Source organism: Gadus chalcogrammus, chromosome 13 (assembly GCF_026213295.1).
Source record: "Gadus chalcogrammus isolate NIFS_2021 chromosome 13, NIFS_Gcha_1.0, whole genome shotgun sequence".
Taxonomy (NCBI): Eukaryota; Metazoa; Chordata; class Actinopteri; order Gadiformes; family Gadidae; genus Gadus; species Gadus chalcogrammus.
The window spans coordinates 24,525,247-24,547,471 of record NC_079424.1 but is presented as its reverse complement, the minus strand read 5'-3'; the positions used below and the strand labels follow the sequence as shown (position 1 = coordinate 24,547,471).

The following is a 22,225-nucleotide window of genomic DNA, read 5'->3' as shown; positions in this document are numbered from 1 at the left end:
AGGTGACCCCCAGAAGAAAGGACCCTCAGTGATGGTCCAAAGTGGGAGGTCAGAACCAGGTGACCCCCAGAAGAAAGAACCCTCAGTGATGGTCCTCCCAAACCAACTCTCAGAGGAGAACAACAAAGCCCTAGGTCTTGGGTACGATCCAGAGCACGACAAGCTTCACCTAATGGTGGCTGTGAACTTCTCCAAAAAGAAGAAGAAAATGTGGCTAGGAGTAAACCTGTCAAAAGAGGAAGTCAGGGCCCAGGCACCAAATCCACTTACCCGGCGAGAGCTCCTCAGTCAAGTCTCTGGGCTGTACGATCCCCTCGGCCTTGCAGCACCGGTCAAGCAGAAGGGAGCCATCCTGGTAAGAAGAGCATTCCAGGAGGCAAGAGTTAAGTACAGTCCAGCTGAGGATACATGGGACGCACCTTTGTCCGAGGGCCTTCGGGAAGACGCCGTCTGCCTCTTTGAAGACTACGCTGAGCTCAGTCGGGTGAAGTTCACTAGAGCCTTGACACCACCTGACTCTTGTGCCAAACCCTGCGGTATCACCTTCTCCGATGGCAGCGAGCGTTCCTATGGTGCTGTACTGTACCTACGGTGGGAAATGGCACACACTGTGACCCTACGACTGGTCGAAGCCAAAGCCAGGTTGACTCCTCTAGACCACAAGGGCGACGCTGTCAAGGCTGAAGTCTGCGGTGCCGTCTACGCTGGCCGTCTAAAGAAGTACTTCCAGAAGCACTGTAGTATTCGTGTGGAAAAGTGGTACCACCTGATCGACAGCCGGACAGTCCTGGGGGCCATCCAACGTGAGAGCTACGGCTACCAAACGTTTTTTGCCAATAGAATTGGAGAAATCCAAGGCAGCACAAACGTCCAAGACTGGTGGTGGATTCCTGGGCCACTCAACATCGCAGATATTATCTCAAGAGGGGCAAGCCCGGAGGAGCTGGACGAAGACACTGAATGGCAGCTTGGTCCCAAGTTTCTGAGCCTCCCCGAGCGTGAGTGGCCCGTGAAATCTGCAAAAGATGTTGCTGTGGAAGCCAGAGAGAACATCATGCGCATCCAGAAGAAGGCATTCGTTGCTGCACTGACCCGATCTGGAGCAAAGAAGGAACCCAAGACGGAACCAAGCTCCCCACTAATCTGCACAGGCCTCCTGCTGGGTCGGCTGTCACAAATCTGGTGAAAATCCAGCGGTTCAGCAGCCTAACCAGACTGGTAAAGTCTCTTGCACTGGTCTGGAGGGCCGCAAAGAAATTTCTCAGTCTCGAAGCCCGGGGGAAACCAAAGTGGGAGGCAGTCCAAATGACCGGTACAGTCACTGTGGCCGAGAGAGAAGACTCCTTCCGAGACCTCTGCCTTGCGGCACAAGAAGGAGCTACCTTCCCTGACACCACAACAAACCGGCTGGTCGCGTACAGGGACGAAGCCAGCGGGCTGTTGCTGTGCGGTGGCAGGGTCCAGCACTTTAAAGAAGATGGCCGTGCTGTTCCACTGATCCCCTTCAACACCTGGTTGGGGACTCTGCTGGCACGCCAAAGTCACCAAGAAGGCCATGAAGGAGTTGCTGGCACTCTACTAAGAATGCGGCAAATGGCTTGGGTTGTGCAAGGCAGGAGACTGGCTCAACAAGTCATCAATAAGTGCATCCACTGCAAAAAGGCCAGAGCTCAAGTCTGCCAACAAGTGATGGGTGACCTACCTGTAGAAAGGGCAAGACCTGCTGCGCCGTTCCAATTCATATCAGTCGACCTGTTCGGACCTTACCTGGTCAGAGATGACATCAAAAGAAGAGTCTCCATGAAAGTCTGGGGAGTCGTCTTCTGCTGCATGGCAAGCCGGGCTCTGCATATCGACCTTGTCAACAGCCTTTCAACAGAAAGCTTCCTCATGGCCTACCAAAGGTTCACCGCCATCAGAGGGCACCCCACCAAGGTCTGGTCAGACCCTGGAACCAACTTTGTTGGTGCAAAGTCTCTGCTGGAAGACCTTTACAGTTTCCTGGGTAGCCAATACATGCCAAACCTGGAAGAGTATGCTGTGAAGAATGGGACAAGCTGGACATGGAAAGTGCTCCCTGCCGATTCACCGCATCGAAATGGAGCTGCAGAAGCTGCCGTAAAGATCACAAAGCGAGCCCTTCAAAGTCTGAGCACCCAGGCAAACCTCACCTTCAGCGAGTTCCTCACAGCCCTCCAGATGGCAGCAAACCTGGCAAATGAGCGGCCTATTGATGCAAGAGTGCAGAGTCGGGAGGACCGCGTTCATTACGTGACGCCAAACTCTCTCCTCCTTGGTCGAGCATCGCAGACTGGTGACCTCAAGTCCTTTGACTTCCAGAACTACCCCTACAAACGGCTCCGAGAGATCCAAACCCAGGTCAACGAGTTCTGGAAAGCCTGGTCCCAGCTCGCAGGCCCCAACCTGTTCGTCAGGTCCAAGTGGCACACCGCAGAAAGAAATGTTTCTGTTGGTGACATTGTTTGGCTCTGCGATCAGAATGCCTTGCGGGGGCAATTTAGACTTGGTCGAGTCGTCACGTATCCTCTGACCCAAAGGGCATCGTTAGAGATGCTGAAGTTCTTGTCACCACAGGCAGCTGTGTCTCAGTTCACCCTCAGCAACCAGCAGTCCACACCTCTGGTGACCGGAAAGAGTTACGCAACTGTGTGGTACTGCGCAGAGATGTTAGGCGGCTCATAGTTTTATTGCCTGTTGAGGAGCAGTGCCCCTAATGGTGATGTAGGGCTTTTTGTGTGCGACCTTCCTGTCTAGGCACAGGAAGCTCGAGTGGGAGGTGTCGCGTCAGACTAGGTCTGCAGCGTTTTGGTTTGAATTCACAGGAAAAATGCAGGTGTGTGCGTGTGTGTGTGTGTGTTTGTGGGTGTCGCGTCAGACTAGGTCTGCAGCGGTTTGTTTAAATCCACAGGGAAAATGCACGGGAAAAATTAAAAACAGAAAAATTAAATAGAAAAAATAGGTGGTGTGTTAGCCGCGGTAAATGAGAGTTTATTAAGATTAAGAGAAGCGCGAGTCAACTAATGAGTGTCAGCTGTCCGCGGTTCTACTGATTTGGTTGTGCTGCATTCAGCTCACAGGTGCTTATTTATCTGGTTGGCGTTTAGTTGGTGAGACACACTGGTGAGAGTAACACGGAAATTGAACTGTGCTTGCTCTCAGTTTGGAAAAAGTGCTGTGCAGGAACGTAACGCTGAAAATTGGAGAGGCTGCCGGTAAGCGCTTGACTCGTTTGGTTGAATTTGTGGCGTATACGGTCGGCATGTTTGGAGCTTGGCGTTTGCACTGATTGTCACCATTGTAGTGTTTTAATGTTGGTTAAAAACGGGACGAAAGCTTAATGGCCTGGGCGCATTGCATCTGAGACTTTGCAGTCTATTAATTGTGGTCCCAGTGAAATAGCTGTAACTCTTTTAACCACGCATCTCCAGTTGCGCACGGGCGCTTCATATTTCATAGTGGGGTTGCTCATGTTCAATCTAATGTATACTCACTTTGCACAGGATTATAACATATTTGCACATTTCATCCATGTATTTGCATTTTGCTCATTTATTGCATTTTGCACATTTTCAAGTGACAACTAACTACTGCTCTGTGTATCTTCATGTCTGTTTATCTTAGGTTTTTTACCTAAGGGCTAAGGACTAAGGGCTAACCGTTGCAAACCTTTGGACTTGTGCTCTATATTCTAAATAAAAAGAAAAAAAAGAGGAAAGACCAAAAACGGAAACAACTGTTGTCTGTCCAGTCCTTGAGTGAAACCCAGTGCCTTCAGAACTCCTTCAGTGTAACATCCTTTTCGAGTTGGGGAAAAACACAGTGCTTAAAACCAACCAAACAAAACTGAAAAACTCACCAAAAAACCAAAACAAAACCGTACAACTTGACAATAAGCCTATATTACAGTAGCATCTTTGGTTAGAGCACCAGAGCTTTTGGGGATCCTGGGCCTAGTAGGCCTGTTCAGTAAACCATCCTTGCTTTTAAATAGTCACTTACCGGCGTACTTATTGTTTGTAGTGTTGCACTGTATACCGATACTAGAAAGGTATCACGATACCCTTGCGCAAAAAACGATACGGTTCGCTAAATTTTTAGTATCAATACTTTTATTAAAATAACGTTCTGTGTGCAGCGAGCTGCTCCGACTCTCAGTCATACTCCTTGCACGCAGAGGCTAGTCAGTGGGCGTGCCCCTCAGCTCACACTAAGCCACAGCAGCAGCAGCCAGTTCACTGAGCGAGTGAGAGTGAGGCAACAAGATCGCGACAGGTTCTTGAGCGCTTGCCGTCCTCTGCGTTTACATGGCGATTTCTGATCCGATTAGATTTCTATTCGGAATAGATCTATTCCTATCATCAATCCGAACGTACTGTATATGGCATTTACAAAAGTGGCAAGCGTACGTTCGTATGTCTCTTGCGCACAACAGTTATGTTGGTCTGGACTTATATGATATATGTAAGGGATAATGTTGTAGGCCTACAGAACGCCGGTCATTATCTGGAAAATAAGCCCAGACAAGGCGAACCAGACCCCGACGCGAAGTGGAGGTGTCTTGCTTCGCCCTGAAGGGTATTATTTTAGATAATGAGGGCGCGTTCTAAACATTATCCCGCTTATTACAGGGCTCCTTGCCAAAACGAAACAATTCTTTACAAGGTGTGTCTTTTTACAATTACCATTCGTAGTGTTGATCAGACGTTGACGTTGCTTAGCAACCGGACACGCTGGGGTTGATAAGTTACTACGACTGCGACTGCGACTACTTGCGGAGTGGTAAGAAAGACGTGAATCAGGCAAAAAATACACTTTCCTAAAAAAAATACACAGTGGTCAAGTTCAGTGTGCATTAAAGTATAGACGGAGTGGACCAATTGCGAACTACTGCAGCTGCTCTGTTAAAAAGTAGCCGCACCCACCCCAAACTAATCGGAATAAGTGTATACATGTTGATTATAGCGGACTACACTTCTATTCCGCATAGAATTCTATTCCGATTGAGGCTTATATATGATCCTTTTCTATTCCGATTGCGCTATTCTTCCACTTCTATTCGGATCAAATGTGTCCATTTAAACGCGGCTAGTGATCATACCAAAGTTCCTTTATCCTTCTCAATAGGCACTCTGATCATACTGTACTAGGGATGTGAATAACTCAAAATTTCATGGTTGAATAATCAGTGGGTGGTATGAACGTCTAATCGATTATTCGATGTGTACCGACATTCACAAAGGCAGCCATGGATCATCGGCAAGAAATCACTTAATATCTTAAACGCAAAAGAACAATTACCTGCTAAGTAGTTCCAGTCAAATTGTCTGTTTTGAAAAATGCATTAAACTGTAATCAGAAAACGCGGTTATATGCTTTGTTTAGACCCTATAGTGTCTGTGGCATAAAGGCTGGGACGAATTTCAAATTATAAATATGTACACTTTTATTGAAAGTATAGACTGTCGTGAATCCCATTGAAACGAATGGCGCGGTGATTCGGTCTTCAAACCGAGAGCTGGTAAATTGTGAAAAATGATTTAAACTGCAATCAGACAACGCGGTTATATGCTATAGAACCTAGAGTATCTGTTGTATAAAGACTGGGATGAATTTCGAATTATAAATATGTACAGGCATAACGTTAGCTCTCTGGCTCATAGCTGAGCGGACTAGTCTACCTCCCGTTGCCAAGTCGTACAGGGGTTGACACTAATGGTTGCCCGCTTGCCCGGGGCAACTAAAAAGTCAAAAAGGCAAGTTGAGATGATTTCTGGATGCCCAAAAGGGCAAGTGCATTTTTTAGGGTCTGTTCATATAAAGGGCTATTTATTGAAGAGTTTCTAAAAACTGCTGAAAAACCATTTTCTTCCGCAAAATCACACCAAATAGATACATTTGCAATTGATCAGCACGCTGTCTTCTCTTCTCTCAGACAGCGAGTTAACAGACACACAGCGCTACAGCGCGAACATAGCCCCGCCTCCTGTCACTCACTCGCAGTGCGGTCTCTGGCAGTTATTCAGCATCACTAGTCTCAATGCTCTGTGTGACGGTGTTAGCTAAAGGTTAGCCAACACAGCTAGCATCTCAAGTGCAGCGCCACCGCGACCGGGTTAGGTAGAGAAGGTAGACGGAATAGTGCGGTTTGGAAGTACTTTAGATTAAAGCAGATTACCAAGGGTAGTAAAAATAATCATTTAAAGTCATGCAAATGCAAGAACACAGTTATGGGTTTCATAACTGTGCACATGCACAGCAATAGCGAACATTTTCACGAAATTGGACCTGTACAAACGATATATTTTATGGAAGCTGAGCCACCACTGATCTACAATCCCACAATCTAAAGTTTGTAAATCATATAATTCTGGGACTAAAATTCACAAATAATTACTTAAGAAGAAACTTCCCCTTTTCTTTTAACAACCAAAAATGAAATTTTACCTTTGTGATTTTTGTCCACAAAGTTGAATCTGATCTCATTAAACCACCATAAACAGATAATCCAGGGGCCAAATTTTGCAACTAAAAATGGTGTTTACAATAAATTACTAAGAGAAGGTTTCTAAGGAAAAAGGTAAATTGCCTTCAATCAGAACACTTGTTGTTCAGCGCAATCTAGTGGCCATATGTGTAGTTGCAAATGTCTGGCTTGGTGTCATTCGATGAAATTTGCTTGAACCTTAAAGAGGTGTCAAGTGTCCAAATGGTAAGATATCTACCTGTTTGTGTCTCATAGTACGACAGTGATACCAACTGATAATGACTGATAATTATTTCAGGTGGAAATGTAATCTTCGACTTATGCCTTAAAGTAGTATCCACATTGAATATTTCACTTGCACAACAATCTTTCTATTGGCACCAAGATGTAATATTATAGCCCTAGCAGTTTTGGAGATATACTCTGGTTACGTTCTTTCCTGAAAAAAATGTTTTCCCCAGATATCGAAAATGGTAATAGAATATCAATATTTTTCCAGGTTTAGTATCGAAGTTAGAAAATCCAGTATCGTGACAATACTACTATATACGTGATTGTGATTATTTAGTTAGACTTACAAGAAATGTGAAATTTAAAAAATACATATCTTTGCTACTACCTTGGACATAGTTAGGACTTAGTTATTTACATAAAATCCAGATGAAAGCATGCAGGTCTACATATAACTGGACGATAGTTTTAATAGGTTGCAACGGTCGACTGAAATCACTTCATGGCACTTCTTTTTGCAATCATTCTGCGTGCGCATCCGCCGTGTTGATAACAAATAATAGTATTAGTCAAACCCTCAGGCGTTACCCGGGAAACAAAGTTATGGCTTGTGAAAAACTTCGGAAAAAAATAATTAACGGTCCAAATGTTAAAAATCGATTTTGACCCTCGGGAACGAATAATCTCATCCCAAAACACATTCCCACGTGGAGTGACTGCTAGAGTGAAAAGAAGAGAGAGCATATTGAAAGCGCCTCTCAAGCTGCGTTCACACCAAAAGCGACAGGGCGGCGCGACTCCATACAAAGTCAACGTATAGATGCGTTCCAGGCGACAGGCGTCTATACGTTGACTTTGTATGGAGTGGCGGCGTCCCGACGCTTTTGGTGTGAACACGTTTCAAATCTTGGTTAGTGTCAGATCACGCGAACGCAAACCTGATTTATTTATTTTTTTAACCGGGAAATCCGGCGGGGCGCCTGAAAGCTATCAGGCATGAGTATAGTATGCATGCAAATAAGTTATTAAATAGCTTTTACTGTTATTCAGGGATGAAAATTGCATTGACATTTTAAAATGCAAGGCAACTACTATTAGTTAGTTGAAAATATTAATCATCATTGAGATTAAACATCTCTTCCAGTGTCCTGGCCAAAACAGGCAGCAGTAGCTGCCTAATATAAATTACGGCCTACCTGGGCTAGTGTCGCTGCGGTGTGTGCGCGTGCGTTCTTACCTGCGCGTGTGTCGATGGCGGAGCCGTTACCTTTAAAAACATAACGTTTTACCTTGGCGAGTTTTGCTGCGGTGTGTGCTCGTGCGTGTGTGTTCTTACCTGCGCTGTTGTCGATGGCGGAGCCGTTGTGCTTAAAAACATAACGTGTTACCTGGGCGAGTGTCGCTGCGATGTGTGTGCGTGCGTGTGTTCGTACCTGCACGTGTGTTGATGGCGGAGCCGTTACGTTTAAGGCCAAGTGTCACTGCGGTGTGTGCGTGTGTGTTCTTACCTGCGCGTGTGTCGATGGCGGAGCCGTTAGGTTTAAAAACATAACGTGTCTTGACGTGTGGTGTGTGCGCGGGCATGTGTGTGCGCGCCTGTTTGTGTGCTTCCGTGTATGTGTCGCTGCCTTTATCTTGACATGCGTCTGTGCGTGTGTGCGGTCATGCATCCGTGCGTTTCCGTGTATGTTCGTGCGGTGTTTGTATACGGTGTGTATGTGCGTGCTTGCGGTGTATGTATGCGTTTGCGCGTGCTGTGTGTGCGTGAGCTGCAGGCTGCTTGGCAAATGCGCACATGACTAACTTGAGTAACTGCTGTGACAGGCCTGCTATTATTAGTATGATTATTTAATATTTACTGTTCAGATAATTGAATGTAGTACAGAGTCTTCAGTCTCTCACACAAACAAGCCCCCCCCGTCCCCATACCCCCTAGTTCTCCCTAGAATGTGACCTGTGATCTGAAGCATGGCTTTCAATTAGAGCTGAAACGATTCATCGATTGATTCGAATAATTTGATTACAAAAAAGGATTGATGAATTTTTCTTGCCTCGATTCATCGTTTATTTAATTTTACAGCTGAGGTCACAGTTTTCCGCACGGACCATTTTTAGTGTGACACAACCGGCGCATATGCCACGCACAGAACGGACAGACGCGGCATATTTTGACTTGTTTAGGGGCTAACATTAGCACTTGCTAAAATGGAAGAATTGAGCGAAAATAGTGAGGAGAGCCAAACGGGCAGGAGAAAGCGACAGCAAATGTCCAAGGTTTGAGATCATTTCACGTTGAACATTAATGAGAAGACCGTGGTGTGTGTCCACTGCAAGACCGAGCTGGCGTACCACAGCAGCACGACTTCCATCGGAACAGACTTAATAATTTTATTTATCTTTCTTTACATCTCAGGATTTGTTTTTAAAGCCAGAATGTTTGAAACTATGCATGGGCTTGTTCCAAGTTTCCAAGCTTATGTTGTTCCTGAATTGCAAAAGGTAAAAACTTGTAGTTCTGAAAGTGAAGTAAGTGCTTACTTAAACCCAAGAATGTATGGCACATAAATGCACTTAATTTATCTGTCAACATTGTTATTTCTCATGGTACAAGTACAGACTTTTGGTAGAAAATATGGTTTGCTACTCCATGCATTTTTTAAATAAAAAATGTTGATTTTTCAAAAAAAGGAAACTAATTGGTTGTTCATTATTAATTGACATGTGTTATTTTCTCATGTTTATTTATAATTACTTTTCAATTAAGCAATGTATGTTTTATCCGATTACTCGATGAATCGATCGAATAATCGGTAGAATAATCGATTACTAAAATATATCTGATAGCTGCAGCCCTACTTTCAATCAGTGAAACATTTGGCGCCTAATAGTGTTGTTAAGCAATAACTGTTTCACATTGAGAGTAATGTCTTTTTTTAAATCATTTATCACATTTCTTATTCTCAATAAACTGACAACGACAGTCGGTTTTTTCAGATGTCCATAAACCCGCTCCCTGTCGAAGTAGAATTAATCTGCATTCAGAAACTCAGTTTCTCATTTAGATTACATAGACTGATTAAGTTCAGCATCCTAGGTGGACCATGCATGTCCCTCTGTAGGTAATACAATCATCTCACACCATCTGGCACACCTTAATCCCAAGGAGTATCAAGAAATAAACACAAAGCCCTCAAAAGGATAGCATAACATTTCTCCCTGTTACTCCAACCTAGATAATCTGATATTGCCACTGACTACTGATCCATCTTCCACTTGCTATTGAGGATATGCTCTTAAAGAGCTTGTAGGGACTGATACGATTCTGAGCTGTATGAAAACAAAAGCAAAACAAGAGTCATAGAAAAGGCATTTGCTCTTGTATGTAGCTGGAGGCCCAACGTAGGGTGTTCCGACACATGGGCACTGGCCCACATCTGGACTAGTTTGGCTTACTTTTGACTTTAATGGCCATCAGGGAATGTTGCATCACTTTGAAAATCAATCTGTCATATTCCATCCATGTATGATCCTTTGGAAAAACAATACCATGTACTGTAGCTGCGAAACTAGAAACCCCCGTACACTACAATTTTAAAATGTGTTATGAATACAAGAAACAAGTTAAAGAACTGAAATTCTTTGTGATGGTACATGGCCAATGTGTAATTCTCAACACGAACAGGGTTGCAAAAGCGATGACTAGTGCAAGTAGTACGTGGCAGATGTTTGAGAGCATGCTAGAACATGCAGTGACCCTACATTGCCGCATTCCATCACAATTTTCTGGGCTTAGTCTAAGAGTGAGGCTTAACCATGTCAGGGATGGTTTCCAACCCCTTTTTAAACTGGTATCTCAACAATTTTCCACAGCATTCACAGCACCCTCACATCGTCATGGCAATCCCCCAGACTTACCTTGGATAGAGGAAGAACCAGGAACGCTCCGCCACCACTGGCCTCAATAATTATGGCAACAAATTTGGGGTTGACTGCACAGAAGGCACTGTCCCAGGTGACCCGCGACACCCGGATATCATCGTAGCATTGGTCATTCTTCACCGGTTGACCAAAGACGTGACGGAATTTGCTCTGTCGTACAACTCGTCTGAACATATCTATGTTGGGAAGAGAGAATATTAGGTTAGCAAAATAACCCTCTAGCCATTGCGAAACATTGTTTTGTGTCCTTCTCAAAGCTTTCAAATATAAGTCAAGCAAAAATCCTCATTTTGTTTGGTGTGTAGCAAATACACATGTGTGATTAATTAGACTATTACAATTTGTAAGGTGCTAATGCCTTGTCTACGACATACTACCTTGCATGTATATTCCACAAAACATAGTACATAACATAAATTCAGTCTCTTTTTGACAAAAGGCTCAGGCTTGCATAATGCCCATGAATATACCAAGCATCCACAATGAAGCCAGTGGAACAGATTCGGTGCATCTGGGAGCTTTCACACAGATCACTCAGTGTCTGCAGTCACCCCTTAATGTGCTATTAACCCAGAAATGAGTGAAGGTGGAGGATTAGGCATTAAATTAAATATTCAAAGCTTAATATTTCTTATTTCCATATAAGCAATTCTTCCCAATTACCAACAGCATACCCAAACGAATATTTAAAAAAACGACAACATGAAAAGTAAAAAACAACTATTACTAACAAATTTATCTGCACTGGCAGACAAACTAAAATACAAAATTACATACTATGACATAACATATAATGCAATAGCATTGAGCAGGCCAGCAAAGATGGCCTTAACGGGAGATATTTATGTTGTCAATTATCCTTGTTAAACTGGTATGACAAGACAACATTAAGCGTCACTTCACTTCCACAGCAACTCCCAGAACCAATTGGAGACCAGGGGCCGGTTGCACCAACTGGGCGTAAGCCTGGTCGTAACTACGCCTGGTCGTAACTTGGCGTTCTAAGTCCAACCTAACCGTTACGCCGGTTGCACCAACTGGGCTTAGCGTTCTTTTCACTAAGACCAGGCGTAAATCCTACGCCTGGTCAGGGGCAGGCGTAGAGTTGAAATTCCAGGCTGTTTCTATAGCAATTACATCCAATCCAATGCAACTGCTCAGGAGATTAAGTTTGATGTAGGCAGGTTAGTCAAACTGTGTTGCCAAGTGTAAGAGGAGGTTGCTGCAAATAGAAGGTTTACAGGGAAAGGTTTACAGGGAAGGTTTACAGGGAAGGTTTACAGGGAAAGGTTTACAGGGAAAGGTTTGGTCATGGCCTTCTGAATTAAAGCTAGTTAAAGGGAATGTGTTCATAGAAGAACTGTTGAACAGCCATATTCACTTTTTCAACACGAAATTACATGGTTTCTGGACCTTTTTGGCCACATGATTCTGAATATCAAAATGTCCTTGTTTTTTCAGGTATCACAATGACAACATTGTAATTTCAGATCACAGAACTCAGTGGTTTGAGTTATTGCGTGTTTCCACCGAGCGGAGCGGTTAGGTGCGATACAATTAGGTGCATTACGGTTAGGTGTGGCTCGCGTATCCACCGCCGACAGTACGCTTATGGTATGGCGGGGTTTAAACTGGATGACGATAGCCGCAGCAGCTACGTAAGCATCGTGACATCATAGGAGCCCGACTAAGTGTAGCCTGCTAATAAATTCAATGAGAAAAGAAGAACGCGACTCATTAAACAAAGAGCAATTACTTAGGGTGTCCAAGAAGGACGACAAACTTTTGCACAACATTTTCTTCATTAAAGAAAGCTTTCGACGTTGTCCAGAAAAACCTTGCGGGTACTGTGTTTATTTGTTTTCCCCTGTCAGACGGAAGTGAGTATTCTGTTGACCAATCAACGGACGGTGTGTGTAGCTCTATCTTTATGGCACCCTTTCAGACCGCTTGGTACCCCAACGGATGAGTACCGAAAATAGGTATAGCTAATCTCGGCTCAGTGCGCTTATTTTGGGACCCCATCCTCTTTTGTTGTTGGAAACGTGAATCGTACCGCATCTAATCGCACCTAACCGTACTGCGCGTTGGCAACGCGCCATTACTGATCATGAGAAAATATATTAAAGAACCTCTTTGCAAGTTCAAGTTGCTGCAAGTGATACAGAGCGGGATAGCGACAGCATGCCATTGACACATCAGACTTATGCTGAAAAGATGCAGACTTCTTTCAAACAGAAGTCTAGGAAGTGTGTCAGCTTGTTTGAAAAGACAACGTGAAATGGAAATAATATTTTTAGCGATCGCCGACTAGTTTGGGAACACACCGGCTTCCAACTGCTGAAAAAACTTTTTTTGTTGGACACAGAAAATTTGGCATTTTGTGACTAGGGTATCTGCCCACTCCTCTCCACTGTTGGATGTTTTAGAGGTTCAGCAAGGGTAATACACAAAAGCACCTACTAAGAAAACCTTTAAACAATAGATTCAGTCCTAAAAGTCCTAATACTCAAACGTACAACTTTCTTACGCATACATTCATAATTGATGATGGGTCAAAGTCAAACCTTGCCAATCTGATGCTTTGATAAAGTTAATAATCAGGGAGACTAGAAAAGGAAACTTAAAAGGACAGTGAACTAAAACCCTTTTTAAAATATTAATTAAACATGGTTATATGTCTTATTATTATTATAAGATAGTCAATAAAGTCAACTATGCTATTGTGGTAGTAAAATAATACCATCATTCAGAGAAACCAGGACTAAAACAAAAAAAACTCTGCCAAGCAGTTTGTGAAAAAACCTTTTCCGAGGAAGTAAAGGTCACGACCGAGGGACACCAGCGCCGAGGTATGCCTGGATGTGTGGAGCTCTGTCTGCAGTGGTTTATGTTCATGGCATGGTCTAAAGAGAGTTTATCTTTAGCTTCTCTGACACTAGTAGAATACCACGGTGGGTGTGGATGTGTTGAGCTCAGTTTTGCCAGCAGTTAATTTGTATGCCTGCATCCAAGAGAGGGTAAAGCTTCTTGGAAACTTGAAGCATAACGCCACCGTATGTTATGAGTAGTAGTGCTGCACCAGTGTTCCCCCCAGCACAGTGTTGTTAAGGCGGCCGCCTTAACAACAATGGGGCCCCGCCTTGACTACCAATGTATGTAAAAATATACATATATAATTATTTTTTTTTATTATTATGCATTAACAGAGTAGAAAACTCTCGTATAAAGAAAACATACTTCCATCAGGTGTAAAAAATAAAGATCAATAATGCATCGGTAATACTGTTCACAACAATGTTCGTGCCATAAAGCTTTTTGAATTGAATTGAAACTAAAATATTGTTATTTTTGACAACGATACTGTACACATTTTTTAGTTTGTATGTTTGAGTTGAGATTTTTATTTTTTTAATTATCAGTAATCTGTGTGCATTTTCCTTGATAACCAAGCAAGTAGACTCATCATGCCACCATTTGTTTATTATATCGCAATCGCTAATTTCGCAATATTGTCCACAATAATCGCAATATGACTTTTTCACCAAATCATGCAGCACTAGTTATGAGCTCCATCTGTGCAGCGGATGATGTTCACGGCCTTGTCCAAAGAGGGTTAAGCTTATCGGACACTAATATAATGCCCAAGTGTGTGTGGCATACTACCTATACACCATTGCCTATTATAAGGCTCATAAAGGCTCATAAATTTGTCATAAGGGAGATCAATGATCTGGAGCAGTATGATGAAACATAAAGGACGGCTTGTCTGTCACTGCAGCTGGCCTACTACTGTGATCACCGTAAGGATCCATTATACGATATTTAAATATGGACCGTGTCTTCTCCAGTGTCTGGCAAAAAGTTATCCTTGTCTCTCAAGATACCCGCCCCACAGGTATGAATCTCTTCCTACTCTATGTCCTCTTCTGTCTCATTCCCTTTAGACGCCGCAACAGTCTCTCATTCATTCAATCCATTTGAGCTCAATACGGACAATGATGGAATTTATGAGACTTTCTTTAATCCTGATATGATTTATAATGCCACAAACTCTGCTAAACTGTCGTGTGATTATTTCACTGAATCACAGCTCAATATTATGTTTCATGAGGGGGTCAAAAATGTATTTTCTACTTTTCATTTGAATATCCGCAGTCTGCCTAAAAACTATGATTGTTTGAAACTATATCTATCAACACTGTCACTCATTTTCAGTTTTAGCTTTTTCTGAAACATGGTTAAATGATGATTTTGTGAGTCTTTATCCTTTGTCGAACTATAATTCGACTCACTCCTGCAGAAACAACAGAACAGGAGGAGGAGTTTCTTTGTTTGTCTCAAATGTTTATAATTTCATCACAAGAAAGGATTTGAGTATTGAGTTCGATACGACCCTTGTGGAAACTGCATTTATCGACATTGCATTAGGTAATAAAAAAAACATTATAGTCGGTTGTATTTATAGGCCACCCGATTCAGATATAAATACGTTTCATTAATAAGGAAAATAAATTGTGTGCATTATTGGGGGATTTCAATATTAACTTGCTCAAAGAGGATCTAGTATCCACAACAGTCTTTCTGAACACACTTTACTCTGTTAATTTTTATCCTTTAATTACAAAGCCATCTCGTATTACTAGATCATCAGAATCTTTAATTGACAACATTCTTTTTAATTCTCTGGATTATGAAATCACTTCGGGTTTATTGATGTGTGATATTTCAGATCATCTTCCGGTATTTCAGATTGTGCATGCTATTGATCCTCCTAATGCTAAAGGTACTAATTCTACTTGTGGCCAATTTCAATTTCGTAAGTTCAGCAGAAATAACCTGCTATCTTTCAAAACTGCCATCAGGTATATCTCTTGGGATGAGGTTCTTGAGCTAAATGATGTTGATGCAGCTTATCATCTTTTCATAGACCTTATTAATTCAGCTCTTGAATCATCTTTTCCGATGAGCAGCCATAAGTCTAAAATTAATTCTGCAAAAGGGAGACCTTGGATTACTGAAGATCTGAAGAAACGCTCCCGTAAAAAAAATAAACTCTATAGGAAAGCTATTACAAACTGCATCCCTTCTAACATAGAAACTTATAAGAAATATAAAAACAAATTTATAGCTGATATAAGGAAAGCAAAAAAAAAAAATATTATGCAGTAAAATTCACCCAAGCATCAAACGATATTAAGTCAACCTGGAACCTCATTAATAATTTGTTGAATCGCAAGAAATCGGCAGCAACTGCACCTGCAGAGATGCGTGGGAAAGAGAGTGTCCTCTCTAACCCTAACGAAATAGCTGATGGCTTTAATACTTTTTTTGTTAATGTTGGCTCGGATCTGGCATCAAGTATCTTGGACACAAATGAGAACCCTTGTAACTTGATTAACGGGCAATATTCTCCTCTCAATACCTTTGTACCTCCAATATCACAGGAAGTCCATAATATCATAATGGAATTAAAGAATTCAGCCCCAGGTCATGATGGCATAAAGAGCATCTTGATCAAAGAAACCATTGATCATTTAATTCAACCGATAACTCATATTCTTTCTTTATCACTCCAATCTGGAATTATTCCCCTCGATCTTAAAATTGCTAAAGTTATCCATGTTTTCAAAACAGGTGATATTCATGATTTTGGAAACTATAGACCTATAATCAATCCTGCCTTGCATCTCTAAATTATTGGAAAAATTAGTTTATGTAAGAATATCCCAGCACTTAACTGTAAACAAGATCCTGTATGCTCACCAGTATGGATTCCGTAAAAAACATTCAACAGAGCATGCATTACTCAAGCTAACTAACTTAATTTCATCCGCCATGGATTCTAGTAAGTTTGCCATTGGGATTTAGACTTAAGCAAAGCATTCGATACCGTTAACCACAGTATTCTGATTTCCAAATTAAATAGATATGGAGTGGAGAATATTGCCCTGAACTGGTTTAAAAATGATCTATCTAACAGACAACAATATGTGTCGCTTAATGGCTATTCTTCTACCAAGTCAAGAATCATACATGGGGTGCCACAGGGTTCAATACTGGGCCCTTTATTATTTTTGATTTATATAAACGATTTAGCCATGTCTTGTAAACATCTTTTTCCTGTATTATTTGCTGATGACACTAATCTTATAGCAACTCATAATGACTTTAATTATTTGATTAACTGTGTAAATGATGAATTATTATCAATTGCCAAATGGTTTCAAATGAATAAATTAACACAATTAACGTGAAGAAATGTAACTGCGATCTTTTGCAACATAAACAAGTCTTACCCCAATGAACAAGCTTAAGTATTCATTAATGGATCAGAAATTATGCAAGTAAAAGCTTCCAAATTTTTGGGAATCTTAGTTGATGAAAGACTTAACTGGTCAAATCATATAGACTTGGTTTGCAAAAGATCCACGAAGATGATGGGCATATTAAGAAAAGTGTGTCCTCTAATTCATCCTTCTGCTCATTTAACGTTATATTATAGCTTTTTGTTTCCTTATTTTAACTACTGTAATCTGGTCTGGGCGGCTTCATATCCCAACCATCTCAAAAAATTATGTATCATTCAGAAGCGATTCTTAAGATTCATCTCACATTCAAACAGATATGCTCCATCAGCACCACTTTTTATAAATTATTCTATTCTGCCAATTCACAAATTAAATATCTATCAGATATGTTTATTCATTCACAAGTTTATTTACAGAAACCAAGATCTCCCTGAAAGCTTTCAGTCTTTGTTTACTCACTCATTTAACGTACATTCACAATGTACTAGACACAGCAATAATAACAACCTATCTTTACCCTTTTCCCGCACATCACATCATCAATTTAGTATGTCGTATAGAGGCATTATGGAATGTACTACCTCCCTTATTAAGATCATTATCATCCTACTCACTCTTCAAAAAGCAGCTTAAAAAACATCTTATCTTTTCATGAATCATCTTATTACTGAATTGAGATTATTTTTGATTTATTTATGTACTTTTTCTCCTTATTTTCTAAAGTTTATTTGTTAGCCTTATAAATATTATTTGTTTGATTATTGACAGGGGTGGAACTCTTGTACAAGCCCACTGGGCTTCGTTCCCTCCTTGCACCATTATTGTGAATGTGTGCTAAATAAATAAACTAAAACTAAAACTAAACAAGGATTGTACTAGAAAAAGTTTCACAAAGTTGCCATGGGTCATAGCCATAGGGTTAACACAACCTACCCTCCTTCCTAGAACTCTTGGCACAAATGTATCTTCTTTAAATCTCAGCGTTCCACTTGGAGCTGAAACAGGGGGTTAGGGATCACCTACACTTTAGATCCCCCTCCTTACGACGAAAAAAAGGATCCGATATTAAATCAATATCGGACACATTTTAAATTTTTTTAAAAGCTATTTGGTTTGCTTAGAATGATCTACAAAAGCATGAAAGAAGTGTTTACGTTGAGGAAAACAGATATCAAACTCCCTTTGAAATGCCCTATTCTTACGAGAACAGATTTGACTCAATGTCTGAACCAGCCTTTCCACATGGTTCGCCCGCTGCATTTTAGGCTAGTTGAGCTAACACATTTTGTGGTCAGCGGGGTGTGAGCCATGACTCATGACTGTAGCAGACACTAGGACTAGACTTTCTGCCCAGTTACACAGGTCTGCAGGCCTAGTTTACCAACATGGAAAGGTTGCTTAGCAACAGGGAAGGAATGTAATAACAAAAAAGACAAAAAAATCGATTGGGTTCCGTTAACGTTCTCCAATATGCCTTCTATGGTGGGAATGTCCAAGGCTTCACAACGGCAGCACTGAACAATCACATTAGCTGCAGCTATTTGAAAAGCATTTCCTAATGGCTGCTTTTAGAACATAACTCTGAAAACTCCTTTATAAATAATTAAAATAAAAACATTAAATATATAAAAGATCTTGTTTGCGATCTACTGTAACCAGCAACTCATTAGCTAGATAATGGCATGTAAAGTTACACTGAGATATTTTGCCCAAGACAATACTCAGGTTTTTATACACGAAACAAAGTTTCGGTTACACTGTGAAAACCTTAGTGTCTTCAATGTACAATGGACTTGTGACAACATCCCACTGGAATTCCGTAGAAGCATGGCCCTCTGCCAGACTAATTTCCCATCGCATGTGCTGTGCAATTCATCACATGTACAGATGGACTACAAGTTCATGGGAAACAGGCCCAGTGATATAGAGCAATATCGTAGTCATTTTTTAAATTGTTGTTCAACTGGATAAAAATGAATCAATCTTTGAAGGAGAATTCCATCATGTTTGATTTATCATTGCACCATTTACTTCTTTCCCCGTAATTCTAACATTGGCCAAGCTAGGCTCGCACTGGAAATTAAAATTAATAAAAAAACGAAAGGTTTTAAGAGGAGGGTTGGGCTGCAAATGGAGGCAATGACAAGGGTGTGGTGATTGTAAAACGCTGAGGCATACACACTAAGTCACGTGAAGATTTAGATACGGGTCTGTCAACCCTGTAAAGAAGATAAGGTTTCCAGTTGACAGGCTGGACATGGAAGCAATATTTCCACACAGAGTACACAGCATACTCTGGCTATCTTAAACCACCAAAAATGAACGATATCCCAGCAAATAATAAAGGTGTTTGTTTGCACAAGGCTGAATGACGAGTCCCTGCTTGTTCCCAAGTGTGTTGGTTGCTAGTTGCCATAACAAATCAAAAGGAGCATTTGGCAAACACATTGCCACAAAAAGAATCAAATAAAAAATCATGCAGATATAACCAACAGGATCCCAACAAACAGAGGTTGTCAGAAAGAAGAAGCCCTTTGATCTATTGAACAGATTCTGATGTCAACCTACGGATCACGTGGCTCAGTGGCCTGCCCCAGGTGCAGCTCCAAAGCAGACCGCACGTCTGCTCCGGTCCGGTGTGGTAAGGATTGGTTATCCCTGTACAGTTACAGTATACACCTTATATAATTTGAGTGTCAGTGGAACTGATGTGGCAGAAGGATGCAGGCTCACTCAGGATCAAACCATGCATCTTTCCTCCACTGATAGGCCTGGGCGACCACCAGCCCTGAGGAAATGACTAGCAGGAAATGGGAGCAGTGGGACAGAACATCCCAGCAACCTTCTTTGAGGCTGTTTCCGTCTCCGTGGAGACATTGGGCATTTCTAAAGGGGACATGTTAGCCTTTGGCTGGCAAATGCGTTCCTCTCAATAGTCCGCTAGTCTCATCACATACTGCAGTGTGAAATCTGATATTAGCATGTGATGTTTACCACTGAGGATGCTTTAGGCTATTATACGACTCCTGCCCTGTGTCAATGATATCAGTCGGTAGGAGGAGCAAGCAATATACAGATACGACAAGCTTTTGATCGGTGCCTGCTTGAAGGAACACAGTCAGAACATCATTTTCAATACTGATGAAATAGGGCGTTGTCCTAAATGTTATGCAAGTCTGGGTTGAGAGAAGAGACTGGGAAAACTAATTGTGTACAATTAAAGATACAAAAACAATAAATAAAGGCAGGGAAGATTGCATTGAGTGCATTCCAGAAGGATTGTTTTCCCCTAGATCAACAGTTTAGCTCAATATTATTTTTTTCCAGTAGCATTGGAAACAGGATAGTATTTTGGAAACTCAAAAACACACTTAAAACAGACCACGTGATTGCGGTGGTTTAGAAGAACAGATTAAGCTAATACACCAAACCATATTTCCTACAAGTTCCTAAATTAACAGGCTACGGTGAGAACTCAAACTAGTATGAGTAGGTACATAATAATATCTGTACATACATTTAAAAAGCACTGTATACCCATGCACTATAGGATTCCAGCCCATTAATGCACTAATTAATCTAATTAATGCACACAATAACTTGGCTCCAGTCCCTACATGTTGATGTTAATGTATTCCAGTTCAGAATGGGGCCGCCCCGTCTTGTCAATGGCTACTTGTACTCCAACTGGTTTGTCAATGAGAGGCTGCAATGCTGTGATACTACCGGCACACCCAGGGAGGTAGCTGAAGACAATGTCACACAAAAAGAAAAAATGCCTGCATTCACAAATGGACTAATAATATTTCTTAATGGAGAATCTTAACAGGGAATTTTGGCAAAGGGCAACATAATAAGTAGTAGAAGGCAATTAAACACACGGTTTTCAGTTAACCCTCAAGAGATTATTTTTTAAAACCAACTAATAAAAGCAGCCATGTGCATTTCCTTTTCTTCGCAATAACAGGCACTGCCTAGAGAAATGATCTAAAAGAATAGACAGTGTTCTCATTATAACACATCTGCTAATGCTAAAGCAAAATGTTATTGGAGAGCAACAGAAGTTCCCATAGTGTAGAGTCATCCTCCTGGTCCTGGACACAAAATCCCAATGCCCTGCATACACACCAGCGGCCTTTTGTCAGCAAGAACTCATGAAACTCCACCTAAATCCCCTTCCTGTAGCCAAGGCCGTGGACCACCATTGTAATCAGATTCCAGCTGCATTCCACTGCGTTTTTTGCAACAATGAGATAAGGTGGTGTTTTTTCACCTCAATGCCTTCCAGCTCCCACGCCTCTAAGCCACCATGTGCCACAGATCCTCGAGTTTCGTGTACGTTTTTGTAAGACATCTGAAAAAAGATGACGCTACCTTGCGAGCCAGCCGTATTCACGCGAGATCACGTGATAATCCTAAACCTAATGTATACACCATCCACTCCCAAAACTACTGCAATTAAATGCCAGCTTTGTCCTTTCTGACATTGCCCTTATAAAAAGGATGATTTATTCTCTCGTCGTCCATGTTGCCGACCCTCTGATTGATTGACTGCTGACCTGGTGCCACCGGTCATAACGTAATGTTGATGTGAAGTTGTGATAGGCTACATGAGCTGAGTATTGTGTTTTATTTTGAAAATTTAGCAGATGCTCTATGGCTTTTACTATTTCACTTCCTGCCCGGCTCGATCTGCTCTGTGGAAATTGACGCGGTTCAGCAACGGCTCGCCTCAAAAATAGAAGTGCTAAGGTGTGGGTTCCGGATTGACTTGGCTGCCAGATCGACTCGGGGTCCTGCGTTTACAGATGACGTATCGACACATCGACATGAGCCAACGGACAAATGTATTAATGGGGCTCAATCATAGACATAAAAAGAAGGCTCAATCCGTTTTCGTTTTGATTTCATTGAACGCAGCCCGTTCTTTCGCACAAACAAAGCCATTGGAAACGCGTCTTAAAGCACTGATGATTGCATAATGTAACCCAGTTCCTGTTAGGGACTCTTATTCTGAAGGAGGAGAACGGAAGTGTCTGCGTGTGGGTCGCTGTTTTGACTCCGTGTTGGGAGCGCTGGAAATAAAGTGGATCGCCCCGTTCAGTGAATTAAGTTAACCGATTCTTCTTTTATATACAACCCAAGTATAGGCAACAATAATTTGTACATTAGATTAATTAATAGATTACAAAACAAAAGGAGATAGTTAATACTTGGGAATAACAAGGGAATGAATGAA

General features: G+C 41.7%; 1 protein-coding gene across 1 annotated transcript in view; it reads right to left on the bottom strand.

Annotated features, from left to right (window-relative positions):
* The window catches only part of LOC130401415 (coronin-1C-A), a 73,892-nt gene that overhangs the window by 36,732 nt on the left and 14,935 nt on the right, over window positions 1–22,225 (bottom strand). The window contains exon 2 of the mRNA XM_056605144.1: window positions 10,652–10,851. Coding sequence (XP_056461119.1) covers window positions 10,652–10,849 — 198 coding nt within the window. The 5' untranslated portion in view covers window positions 10,850–10,851. The remainder of the gene's footprint in view (window positions 1–10,651; window positions 10,852–22,225) is intronic.